This window comes from Papio anubis, chromosome 11, assembly GCF_008728515.1.
Source record: "Papio anubis isolate 15944 chromosome 11, Panubis1.0, whole genome shotgun sequence".
NCBI classification, from domain to species: Eukaryota; Metazoa; Chordata; class Mammalia; order Primates; family Cercopithecidae; genus Papio; species Papio anubis.
This window is the reverse complement of record NC_044986.1, coordinates 118,994,313-119,007,759: the sequence shown is the minus strand read 5'-3', so window position 1 is coordinate 119,007,759 and position 13,447 is coordinate 118,994,313. Positions and strand designations below refer to the sequence as shown.

Below are 13,447 nucleotides of genomic sequence, written 5' to 3'. Positions count from 1 at the left end.
CCAATAAACACAGCCATGCTTCCCATCCTCCATAAAGACACTACAGTTTATCGGTATACAGCACAGTCGGGGAGGAAAAAAGCACGTACTGTTTCTCTGGTTGCACAACTGCAATCTTTCTCTTCTTTTGTGCTGTAGAAAAGGCAAAGGGGAAAAAAGAAAGTCAGCTTTGTTAGTGGGGCAAGTCCATTTTAAAAAATAGGTTATAAAGTAAAAAGGTACCCATTTTAAAGTAGCAATTTAAATGTTGAAAAGTTATGTCACTCACGCCACAATTTCCTATCAGTTTCTTCTAGCATAGGACAGACGTTAACTCACCAGATGTCAGATCTTAGTACAACTTAGTTCATGTAATCTGATCATTACACTAGCTACTTCATTTTTAAACGTGCATCTAAGAAAGCAAAAGAGTACACCTGCTGTATCTCACATAAGCACACACGTTCAGATCAATTGTTGCAAGCAATTATCCAGAATGATTTTTTTCCGAGAAAAATTGTGATGAAGCAAATCATGTGACCATCACAGCACTCTCCCAAAGTGCTGTCAGAGGCATGCATCTCAACTCAGACATGTTATTCACAAAAGGAGAACCAGGAGCTCACAAATAGGCCTGGTCAAACATTGACATAAATGAGCAAATAGTGATTTATTTGGATAAGAACATTTCCAGTTTATATTTATAACTGATTCGGATCACCTTAACAAAAATAGACCAAAGCTTTTGGCATCTACTAACTTTGGCTCAGATACTCCTACATCTTCCAACATAAGCATACATTAATTCCAACAAAACTTCTAAAGCTGCTAGAGTCTGGCAGGTTTGGAGTTGGAGTTTGCCTCTTTAAAGCAAAATGTATGTGCAAGAAATGCAAGCAAAAATAAATAAGAAAAATACTCAATAAGATCCCACCTACTCTTGACTATTGGCCATTCAACTCCAGTTATTTCTACAAAAAGGTCCACACTAAGGATCTGTCAGGTGAAAAGTGAGTTTGGAATACTTGTCTCCCCTGGTCTTTGTTAATGGGGTGAGGATGCCTGACCCCCTGGGAAAGAGCCAAGCACAACAGACAGATCCAAAATCCTAAGGAACGAGGAAACTTTACAGCGTTTACCTTAACCTGTACGTGATTGTGCTACAGAAAACCCCAAAGCACTTGTACCTTCCCAAATCCATGTGAAGCGGGGAGGAAGAGGATCTAGGACATCAGGTTCTGTTCGAGGGACAACAAGGACAAAGGGGATTGGAACCCCAACCCCAGGACAACACTCAGGTTGGGGAGAACCTACTGGCCATGCTGGCTGAGCAAGGTCAGAATCTGCAGCACTTTTTTTTTTTTTTTTTTTTTTTGAGACAGAGCGGAGTATCACTCTGTTGCCCAGGCTGGAATGCAGTGGCGTAATCTCAGTTCACTGCAACCTCTGCCTCCCAGATTCAAGCGATTCTCGTGCCTCAGCCCTCCGAGTAGCCGGAATGACAGGCATGTACCACTATGCCTGGTTAATTTTTTGTATTTTTAGTAGAGATGGGGTTGTGCCATGTTGGCCGGGCTGGTCTCGAGCTCCTGACCTCAGGTGATCCACCTGCCTTGGCCTCCCAATGTGCTGGGATTAGAGACGTGAGCCACCATGCCTGGCCAGAATCTGCATCATTTTAAGAGACAGGGGAAAAGAATGTCCTCGAGATTAAAATAATTGTTGTACACTCAACGTTTTAGAAATATTTTTAAGTAAGAGGAAACTATTACTCCAACTGAATCAGATCCATTGAGCAGGATGGTTTAGGAAAAGGAGAATCCCATAGAATCCAGCTGTCTCTAATGTGAACTACCTGCTTGTTTCACACACATAATGTCCTCTGGTGCTCTTCATAATGCTAACTAAAGGAGCCCTGAAACTCTGTTGCCACTGGGGAACGTGAAGTCAGCTATGCAATGGAACTGTGTTTCCAGCAAATGTTGTGAGAGTCTTCAGAAGTGGCCACAGAACAGGCTGTTAGGAAGAAGTTACGTTGGTGCCTAAATTCCACCAAGAAAATGACAGAGACGGAATCTCTTTAACAGTTAAACCTGTAATCTCTAAGGACTCATCATTTTAAATAACACTTCTGATATGCATTAGGGTAGAATAATAAGTGCAATGATTTATTAGGCTAGAAGATTTTTAAATGGTACCATTTTGTGATAATAACCTACAATAATATGTTAAAACACACGGTTGGCCAGGCACGGCCACAGTGTAATCCCAGCATTTTGGGAGGCCAAGGCAGGCAGATCACTTGAGGTCAGGAGTTAGAGACCAGCCTGACCAACATGGTGAAACCCCGTCTCTACCAAAAATATAAAATTAGCTGGGCATGGTGGCGCATGCCTGTTATCTCAGCTACTCGGGAGGCTGAGGCAGGAGAATCACTTGAACCCGGGAAGTGGAAGGTTGCAGGAGCCGAGATCGGGCCATTGTGCTCCAGCCTGGGCAACAAGAGCGAAACTCTGTCTAAAAAAAAAATTGTTGCATGTATTTAAATGTGCATGCGTGTGTGTGCACACATGTATGAATGGGCATACTACTGGGTTGTTTAACTGTTAATATTGGTTATTTGGTATTTCTGTAACCAAAGAGATGTGTGGTAATACGCTTTATAAAGTACAGCTGAAATATCAGCTATTAGTTACTGTTAAGAGTAGACTGTTTATTTATTTTTTGAGACAGAATCTCACTCTGTCACCCACACTGGAGTCTACTGGTGCTTGGATGCTATCTTTGCTCATTGCAGCGCTGACCTCCTGGGCTCAGGCAACCCTCCTACCTCAGCCTCCAGAGTAGCTGGAGACATGTGCCATCCTGCTGGACTAATTTCCTTATATATGTACCTCTTTTCTCATGTATATACAGTATCTCACTATGTTGCCCAGGCTGGTCTCAAAATCCTGGGCTCAAGCATTCTCCTGCCTTAGCCTCCCAAAGTGCTGAGATTACAGGAATGAGGCACTGTGCCTAGCCTGGCTAAGTGTTTATAAGAATGTCAGTAAATTATTGGAACCAATTATGATTCTGTTAGGAGAAGCTACATGAGAAAAATCAGTTCTTTTAAATAAATGATAACACAATAATATAGTATCTAACTTATTTTTTTCACATCGAAACAATGAATTGGATAAAAATCTGAGAGTGATGATTTCAGATATTTTTTCTCCGCCTCTCTGTGACTTTCAACTGTCCTTCACTGTTAAAGTTTGTCAACCTGTGATAGCATTTCATACAAACACTTAAAGATTAAATGAGATCACGAAAACATGGGTTCTCAGTGGAAAATCAAAAATCTTATTTGTTCTTTAGAACGTGGTTATAATTTCTTTATAAAGCTGCCAATTTACTCACGAAGATTACCGGTGCCATCCACCACCCCCCCTCAACTGGGAACCACTTACAGACTGTTTTATGTGGTGTAGTCAAAGGGTAAGAATTGGCTTCACACCAGCCCACTGGGAAGATGTCCATGGATTCCACATCGACAATGACCTCTGGAATAGGAGTCTGCAGCCCTGCATGGGAAGAAGTGGAGAAAAGAGGTACGAACAGATCTTACCAACAGAGAAACAGAAGGACAACAGTAACAGAGCATCCCCAACATGGGGGAAAACATTCCTTTATACATTAAAAAACAAAAACAAAATAGCAGCCGTATGGAGGAGACGACTTTAGAGGAGTCTTTAGTCTTATCACAGACACAAATGCTTGAAATATAAAAAGGCAGGGATAAAAGGGGTTCAAATAAAGTGAGGGTTTGGAAAAACAGAGATACTCCACCCTAAACATAAAAGAAGAAGAAGGACTGTAGGAAAAGATTGGCATCGGAGCAGGATTGGCTGAGAGAGAGACCGGGCATCCCCCTGTCCTAAGAACAGCTCTGGGGTTAAGGGAATGTATCGGAGCTTGGGGTGGGACCTCAGGGCCCACATCTAAGCCTTCACGATGTGCTCCACCCAACACCAAGTAAAGGCAACCTTCAATGAAAGAAAGTCAAACGTCACAGCTAAACGGAACCAGTAAACCTCAAAAACAAGGTTTATGAGCAGTGTACATGGACAAGGCCCTTCTCTAGGAAACGTGTCAACTTATCAGTTTGGAGTTACTTTGTTTTGAATTCAGTCTGTGGCCGGTAGACTTTGGCCATGCCATGGAAAAGTCACTTATGTAGCAATGTCTAAAAGATCCCACTAAAAAGTGGGACCTGATGACTATCACACCCTATTTCATAATTACAGTCATGCCTTGTGATGACCTGGCTTCACAGCCATGAAACTCTGAGAAAGAAAAGAAGTCTGGATTTAACAGCAGCAAAAGTTTCAAGGAGCTCTGGCTATGGAGAGAATAAATTTGGAACCAGTTAAAAGAAGAAAATTTGACACCAAATCAATAGTTAAGGAAAAAAAACACTTTGAACCAGGAATCAAGAGTTAAGAGCTCCATTAATAGACGGTGACCCATGGACTCTGACCCCTGAATCCAGCTCTGCTTTGGTTTCCTCATTGAGAACTAAGATGAAAATAACATAGCGGCTGGGCACGGTGGCTCATGACTGTAATCCCAGCTCTTTGGGAGGCCAAGGCAAGCAAATTGCTTGAGCCCAGGAGTTCAAGATCAGCCTGGGTAACATGGCAAGACCTCATCTCTACAAAAAATACAAAATTAGCCTGGCATGGTGGCATGCACCAGTAGTCCCAGCTACTCAGGAGGCCAAGACAGGAGGATTGCCTGAGTCCCAGAAGTTTGAGACCAGCCTGGCCAATATGAAAAAACTTTGTCTCTACAAAAAATACAAAATTAGCCTGGCATGGTAGCAGGTGCCCGTGGTCCTAGCAACTTGAGAGGCTGAGGTGGGAGGATCACTCACATCTGGGAGGTCAAGGTTGCAGTGAGCAGTGATTGCACCAATGCACTCTGGCCTAAGTGACAGAGTGAGACGCTGTCAAGAAAGAAGAAAAGAAAGAGAGAAAGAGAGAGAGAGAGAGGGAGGGAAGGAAGGAAGGAAGGAAGGGGAAGGGAGGGAGGGAAGGAGGGAAGGAAGGAAGGAAGGGGAAGAGAGGGAGGGAGGGAGGGAAGGAAGGGAGGGAGGGAGAGAAGGGGAAGGAGGGAAGGAAGGAAGGAAGGAAGGAAGGAAGGAAGGAAGGAAGGAAGGAAGGAAGGAAGGAAGGAAGGAAGGAAGGAAGGAAGGAAGGAAGGAAGGGAGGGAGGAAGGGAGGAAGGGAAGGAGGAAGGGAGGAAGGGAAAGAAAATAACGCGGTGAGTCCCATTACCATCCATGTCATCTCATGACATCTGAAGAATTTTGAATCACATCCTCCCTCCCCACCAAAACCGTAACTTCATGAAGCTAAATACCAACAACCAAACACAAAATGGTCCTAAATCTGGTGCGAGCTCCACCAGCTCTGACTTTTCATCATCAAGTAGACATGATGAAGATGGAGTATGTTAGTTGCTAAATGTGGGGTTCCAATTTAGAGTTAAGCCAATATATTGGTGTATCTCAGGTGCTCTGAACATGGACAGCAGGTGCTTATACACACATACTATCATTGCCATTCATCATTTTGAACTTTTGATTGGTTCCCAAATCAATTATCACGATTGTCAGTCTTTTTAAATGTTTAATTCCCCTATAATTTAAAGAATATAGAATTTAAAGGAATGCTAGGAGGTTTATAGGGTTTATTTTTGAACAACGTTAAATAAATAGACATAGTTTCTTTCTAATATTATAAGACTTGACCAATATTTAACCTAATTGCTAAAGGAATCAAACAAGAAAGAATATGTTCAAAACAGACAAAACGTAAAGAAACTCTCCCCAGAGGCATCCAATGTGGAAGTGCCTCTGCCTGTCCTGAAGGGTATGGGATTGATTCTCCAGAGTCCAACAAAGTGGGTCCCTGGGCAGGTTCCCAATACACAAGGCCATTTTCTCCTCCGCAGACCCAAAAAGCATTTGTTTCTCAGCTACTCAAAAATTTTGCTAACAGGTTAGATTCATCTACTAAATACATTTATATTTCCAGATTTGTATTTAGCTACAAATAAGATTTTCAAGGTCATTAAAAGTAATACTTCAAAAGGAAGCATAAAAGTAACTTTATATTGGGAGGCTGAGGTGGGTGGATCACTTGAGGTCAGGAGTTCAAGACCAGCCTGCCCAATATGGCAAAACCCCGTCTACTAAAAATACAAAAAATTAGCTGGGCGTGGTGGGGGTGCCTGTAATCCCAGCTACCTGGGAGGCTGAGGCAGGAGACTCACTTGAACTTGGGAGGTGGAGGTTACAGTGCGCTGAGATCATGCCACTACACTCCAGCCTGGGCAATAAAAGTGAAACTCCGTCTCAAGAAAAAAAAAAACCAAAAAAACTAACTATATGGCTTATACCTTCCTAAATTACGACTTTCATCTTCCAATGTTCTGCTAGTTCAAACATCACATCGTATTATGGCTTTAATATATATACTTCAGTACAATGTATACATTAGTACATAGGTAGGTCCGTCTTTACCATACTTTAGAATCCTTTGATCAAGTTTCCCATCGAATTAAACAAGTATTTATGAGGTCACATGTGTCTATTAAATAAGAACTGATGGAAAAGTCAGTTATCTATCACCCGGGAAAGTGTTCCTGACCCTGAACAAATCCCATTCCAAATAATGGGTACCAACTCTTCATTTCCCTTTACCAAGCTTATGAATCTACATTTATCTGGCTGGATTCAGACAACCATCTTTTAAAACAAACTAATTATTTTCCAAGATAGGAGACCCAAGAGCATGTCAAATAGTCCATGGAAAGAATGTCCACCATGCTCCTCCTTGATTATTTGAGGACGGCCAAAAGTACATAGGCAAAGCCGAATGTTCCACTGAAGACCTGTATGATTTTACAGAAAAATCCTGACGCGTCGCTTCTCGGCCTTTTGGCTAAGATCAAGCGAAAAATCCCCAACATACAACACAAGATCATGCTCAGTCTCTCGACTTTGCCTAAGCTGCATCCGGTCAGCATGGATTCTACTTGTTTATTTTTATCCAGAACCTTCGTCTCAAAGACCATGAGGAAGCTGAATTCCCCATCTATGGGAAAGCACTTAAGTAAATCTGGGTACATCCATGTGAGGGAATATTCTGCAGCTATAAAAAAGAATCAGACACCTCTTAATATACTCATACACACAGATCTGCAAGATGCATTGCCGAGTATAAAACGCAGGATGCTGAACACTGTGCATATATAGTAAGCTACCATCTGTTTAAAAGCGGGAGATAACATATATTCGTATGTGCATAAATCTGGAAGGAAATGCAAAATGCTAACCCAGTGGGCATCCACAGGGAAAGGAACCAGGTGGCTGGAGGCCGGGGGCACAGGACTGGAGGGAGAATCTGACCCAGGATACACCTTTATGATTTTTTGGCCTTTGTGAATGAGTTCCCTATTTTACAACCAAGGCCTCCGCAATCACCACCATTGTAACAACACAATCAAAGATACCCGGAGAAGAAAGCAGGACTCTCACACATAAATACGGTATTGCCGCAGAGGTCAGATTAATGAGGAGCCAATTATCATAAAGGAAAACAAAACTAAACAGCAATCAACATTTCGCTTTCTAAGAGAACAAAGACTTTCCGTACTCACACACTAAATTCATAAGAACACAGATTTCTGAGAATCTCTTTGGAACCTTAAAAGAGTTCTGCAGCTTGCTACCCCCTTGTCCCCGGTTCAGCAGAATGCAGAGGTCCACCTGCCGCTCTCACTGCAACCGCACCCCGGCTCCACCCAGCCGATGACACAGGGGACTGTAATTGAGACAGTGACCTACGCTACCCAGAGCCCTGGGATGAAAAAGGAGATGCTTATGGCTTGGGAGGACACCTGTGTGTCTTCCTAGGAACACAATTCTATCAGACTCCTAAAATTATGTGATTACTTCACTTCCAGCGAGTCATAGGAGAAAGCACGAGCATGCATGAGCTTGTGGTGAGAGATGCCACAGGGCTGCAGAGGTAAGAGGGACCCAGGGCGAGGGAGGCTACAAGCCCACCGCGAGGAGGCAAATGCATTCCTCCTCCTTCAGGAAGAAAATCAGAACAACTGCTTCCGCTCAGTTAAAGGCTGGAATAAGAAGGAAAAGAAGCATTTAAGGGAACACCTTGCCTAAGAAATGTCCCTACTGAAAGTTAAAGGGCTCGGCAAATGCTGACAGGCTCTAGTGTGAGATCAATAGGCAAAACACCAGCAGAACGCAAAGCTGGTGTGAGTGTCCACAAGCAAGACCTGGATGCTGGAAGCCCCACCTGCCCTCTGGGCCTGTTCCCTTAAAAGATGCCTATCAAGAAGCCCAGTGTGCAGATCCTCCCTGGGTCAGCTCTGGAGCTGAAGGCCTGGGAAAACAAAAACAAAAAAAAAAATGGTAGGCGGGATCAAGGTATCATAGGAAACAGGCTGAAGGAAACAACAGAAATGGGATTAGACAGCTATGTGGGGAGAGGGTGGTGGGCGAGGAAAGAGAGGAGAGAGACCCACACAGTAGTAAACACAGTGCTTACTCCAGTCCAAGCGTTCAATCCTCACAACAACCCTAAGAGACAGGGGGTGTTTTCATCCCCATTTCAGAGATCAGTAAACTGAGGCGCAGGAAGAAATCAAGCAGCCGGTAAGTGGCAGCTGAAGGATTTAAACCTGGGCAGTCCAGCTCCAGAGCCTTAGAGAGCACCTGGGGTAGGCGGCTATCTTTTTCCTTCCTCGTTTTTATTTCTGGGTGGGTGTGTGTCTAGCATCTGTCTCCCTCCGGCTAGGGCCCCATACAGTTTTTGCAGAATTCCCACCATGTAGTAGCTGTTGCCTGCTGCTACAGGAGAAGCCAGGTCAACCCCGGACCTGCAGGCAGATGAGGGCAGGTTCGGGACCCCTTCAGTGAGAACGTGCTCACCGGGAAGTCACAAGCATCACAGGCGCAGCTGGAAAACCTGAACTTTGCTGTGGTTCCTGCTGCAGAGCCTTCTGGAGAGGCGATTCCCCGGCCTCTGGTCAACAGTCTTCCCAAATCATTCCCAACAGACTTACGACAGCCAGAGCCAGTCCTGCTGCTGGCCTCCAACACCTAACAGAGCACCAGCCTTCCAAACAAACACATGCAGCGGGGTTAAACGCCTCTTCCCCGAGACAGCTCCTGCGGGTCGCCTGCTCCAACTGCTTGGAAAATACTGTTCCTGTATTCTCAGCCGCTGAAGCAGCTTCTCCCACTAAGGTTTCATACAGGCCATGCTTCTTCTTTTTTAAGGTTTTAAAACCACCCACCCTGGCTTGAAATGTAATTATTTTCACATTTACATGTTCCCTTGTTTCAGTTTTGCAAGGATCTCCAAAATGCATATGAACCACCTGACCTTTTTGCCAGTTACGGAAAAATTTAAGGGCTGTGCTCTGCAGCTGGTCTCCTAAACATACCAGGTGGGCTCAGACCGGTTTCTCTGAACCACACCATGCCTTCCCCATCTGACCTACTGGAGTGCTTTACCAACTCTAGGCTGCATGAGAAACATCTGCGGAGGGAGACTTTGCAAATGCAGATTCCCAGAGACACTGCTACGGGACTCGGAGGCACCAGGTCTGGGAGAAATGTGCATGCTAATAGGACCCCGTTGACTTGGATGTGGAGGGCAGTTTGCTGGAACTCGGTCATCAGTCATAGAGCCAAACCTGTCAAGGAGTTTCTGAATTTTAGCTTCCAGCATAAAAGATCTCACTGTCCCCAAACTCGGTTGGCCAAACAGCAGTTCTTAACGGACTGCTGTATCTTAAATCGCTATTTCGTTCAGGAATACACATTTTATTTCTTCCTCATATCTACTCAGCAAATGTTGAGCGAGCAAAGTGCACAGGACTGTCTGTAAAAACATGGTACTTTTTGTCAGGCGCACGGAGAGGAGCAGAGCCCTGTGCAACGGTGCCCAGCACCAATAACCAAATCAGGAGGCTTGCAGACACGAGTGCTCCTTTTGGCTGGATCACAGGCTCCTGCAGGTGGCAAATGTGAAGAGAAAAGTGCTGCCTAATAATAATACCAGCAATCTCCATTTACTGAGCAACGACTACTACGAGCTAACTGTGACTCTTACACTCTATCGATGTTCATCCACTCGCCACCATCCTATAAGAGACTCTATCACTAGCTCTTTTATACAGCTGTACAAATAAAAAAGATTTTACACTCAGAAAGTGCCAAGTTCACACATCCTGGATGCATATGTGCCTACAGAGGATGGGTTGCTGAGTGGCATGTTATGGAATTTAGTCTCTACTTGATAGCAAAGACTTGGAACCAAGCCAAATGCCTATCAGTGATAGACTGGATAAAGAAACCATGGCACATATACACCATGGAATACTATGCAGCCATAAAAAAGAATGAGTTCATGCCCTTTGCAGGGACATGGATGAAGCTGGAAACCATCATCCTCAGCAAACTAACACAGGAACAGAAAACCAAACACTGCATGTTCTCACTCATAAGTGGGAGTTGAACAATGAGAACACATGGACACAGGGAGGGGAACATCACACACTGGGGTCTGTCAGGGGGTAGGGGTAACGGAAGGGAGAGCATTAGGACAAATACTTAATACATGCGGGACTTAAAACCTAGATGACGGGTTGACAGGTGCAGCAAACCACCATGGCACATGTATACCTATGTAACAAACCTGCACGTTCTGCACATGGATCCCAGAACTTAAAGTAAAATTAAAAAATTAAAAAAAAAAAAAAAAGAAACACAGACCTACTGTGTATTCGGAGGAAGGCAATGCCTGTATTTTACAGAAATAACCTCAAAGCCCCGTGAAGAGGGCAGAGAGAGCAGGTAGGAGGCGCTGAAATCACAGAGCCAGGGAGGAGGGCCTGAGTGCAATGTGGGGGCCGGAAGAGGCCAGGCGGAGGCCTGGACTGAAGTGACTCATGGGTTGTGGGGGGCGGTGGGACGGCAGGAATTACTGTAGAGTTTCTAACTTTGAGGACGCCGTGGCTTCCGACCTGGGTGAATAACGGCGTCATTCGTCAGGCAGGACGCTCACGGAGAAGAGCAGAGAGGGGTTCTGCTGGTTCTGCCAGTGAGTTCTGTTCTGGAAACGCTGCTGCCACGTGGAGATGTTTTGCAGGGATGGAAAGGGAGTTGTGAGTGTGATGCCACGGGCGCGGGCGCTCAGATCCGCGTGTGACGCCACGGGCGCGGGCGCTCAGATCCGTGTGTGATGCCATGGGCGCGGGCGCTCAGATCCGTGTGTGATGCCATGGGCGCGGGCGCTCAGATCCGTGTGCACAGCATGACCATCCAAAGCCACAGAGAAAGACAAGGCCATGCTGGGCACAGATGGCTGAAAAGCAGGACTGGGGGGACTCTAACCTCCACATCGGAAAAAAGCAGAGTGAAGGACAGGCCAAGAAAAGTCATCTGGGGAGGAGCTGAGGGTGGGAAGGGAGCCCTGCCACCCCAGGACTTCGCAGAAGATGGAGGAGACAGAGGAGCAACCGAGGAAGGACAAGCACTGCCACGAGGAAAGGAGTGGGAATGTCCAGACACAGAAGTCACCAAGGGTGGTAGAAACATACTAAAAATAAAACATCACGAGTAAAAAGCAAGAAACAACCAACCAAAGCAGGAGATGGAGAATATACGCGATCCCTCTTAACAAAAGGTTGAGAAAACGTCCAGCATCTTCCGGCCACCACTCCTATGAACACAAGCCACTGTAGCAGGTGAAGAGAGGGCAGTGGCCCTGCCAGGTTGGGGAACTTCCCCTGCGGGTTGCTGTGCTGTGTCCCTGCCTTGGAGGCTGGGTACAAATGAAGCAAGTGGAGAAGGAAAGGCCAGTGTAACAGCATGAGTTCAGAGAACCATCCCACCTCCACCAACGGGCTGAGACCCAGTCAGATAAATGGGAAGACGCCATCAGATAATTCCAGAGTGATGCATTTCTTAAGATGAGCAAAGGAGAGATTAGATTTATTCCTGAGCTACCACTGCTTCTTGTGTTTAAATACCTATGAGGAAATTCTACAGACTTATGGGATCCCCACACTGCTCCCCAAACACACTTGCGGAAATCAGTAACTGCACACGTACCGGACCTGCCTTGCACGTAAGTGCTGTGCTTGTCAGTGTGGAATGTGAAGTTCATGGTACAAGGAGGCAATTCCTGAACTCCAAAATCTTACTGTCCAAAGTTGTACACAGCACAGATTCCTAGCTTGATACCTGTAGGGTGTGTTTTGTCATTATTTATTTTTTCCACCCATTCAAAGCACAAAAACACTAAACACAGATTCCCTGCCTGTTTTAATTTATAACGGGGCTCCCCAATTCAAAACTGGGTTTTGTTATTCGCATTCTAAAGCTCTCTTCAACAATTTCTGCAGCGGTAATAACTGAAAGAGCGAAATAACTTAGAAGTAAGGAAATCTGCTTGTCTTCCTAACTCTTGTGACATGAAAGGCATTTCTGCCTCAACTAAAAGGCTAAAATAGCACTGGGAAAGAGAGGGCTGATCACATTCCTTCTAAATAGAAGGAGAAGTGTATGAATCATGATGAGGACAAAAACAGAGAAAACAGGCTGGGCATGGTGGCTCACACCTGTAATCCCAGCACTTTGGGAGGCCAAGGTGGGCAGATCACTTGAGCCCAGGAGTTTGAGACCACCCTGGGCAACAGACTGGGACCCCCATCTCTACTAAAAACACAAAAGAAACTAGTCAGGTGTGGTGACACGTGCCTGAAATCACAGCTACTCAAGAGGCTGAGGTGGAAGGATCATTTGAAGAGTTTGAGGCTGCAGTGAGCTGTGATCGCACCACCGCACTCCAGTCTGGGCGACAGAGCAAGACCTTGTCTCAAAACAACACAAAAATATACAGAACATCTTCCAAGTGTTTCCTATGGTCTTGAACCTGTTTTAGGTGATCTCCATAGATTAATGAATGTTGCAATCAGAGGTTGTTTTATCCAACCAAGTACATGGGGGCTCCAGGGCACTGCTCTGCTAAACCAAGCACTGGAATCCCTCCCTAGGCAATTGGACCCTGGGTTCACCTGCACGGCTCATACCCATGGAGGCAGGGCCCGGCAGAGGCAGCACAGAACCCTGCAGGGAAGAAAGTCTGCTGCAGGTGCCAGAGGGCGGCTGGCCGATGTCTGACTCAACTTCATAGACATATAAAGGGCCTGACCTGCTTCCCTCCTCCCTTCCTGCTCTGTTCGGCTTGAGAGTCTACTAGGGATGTCCCCCACCCCCACTCCATGCATCAAACACAGCAGACAAACTCGCTGGGCGGTATAGACCCCTGTGGGATTGTCTGTTCATCCCAGCCACCAGGAGCAGCTCAGTGCCTAAGAC

The 13,447-nt window shown here is 45.4% G+C and overlaps 1 protein-coding gene across 6 annotated transcripts in view; it reads right to left on the bottom strand.

Annotated features, from left to right (window-relative positions):
- The window catches only part of SFMBT2 (Scm like with four mbt domains 2), a 254,395-nt gene that overhangs the window by 43,740 nt on the left and 197,208 nt on the right, over nt 1-13,447 (bottom strand). For all 6 annotated transcript variants that reach the window (XM_021943027.2, XM_021943028.2, XM_009213935.4 and 3 more), the window contains 2 exons: nt 3,432-3,545; nt 90-132 (listed from right to left, as the gene is read on the bottom strand). In XM_021943027.2, coding sequence (XP_021798719.1) covers nt 90-132; nt 3,432-3,545 — 157 coding nt within the window. The remainder of the gene's footprint in view (nt 1-89; nt 133-3,431; nt 3,546-13,447) is intronic.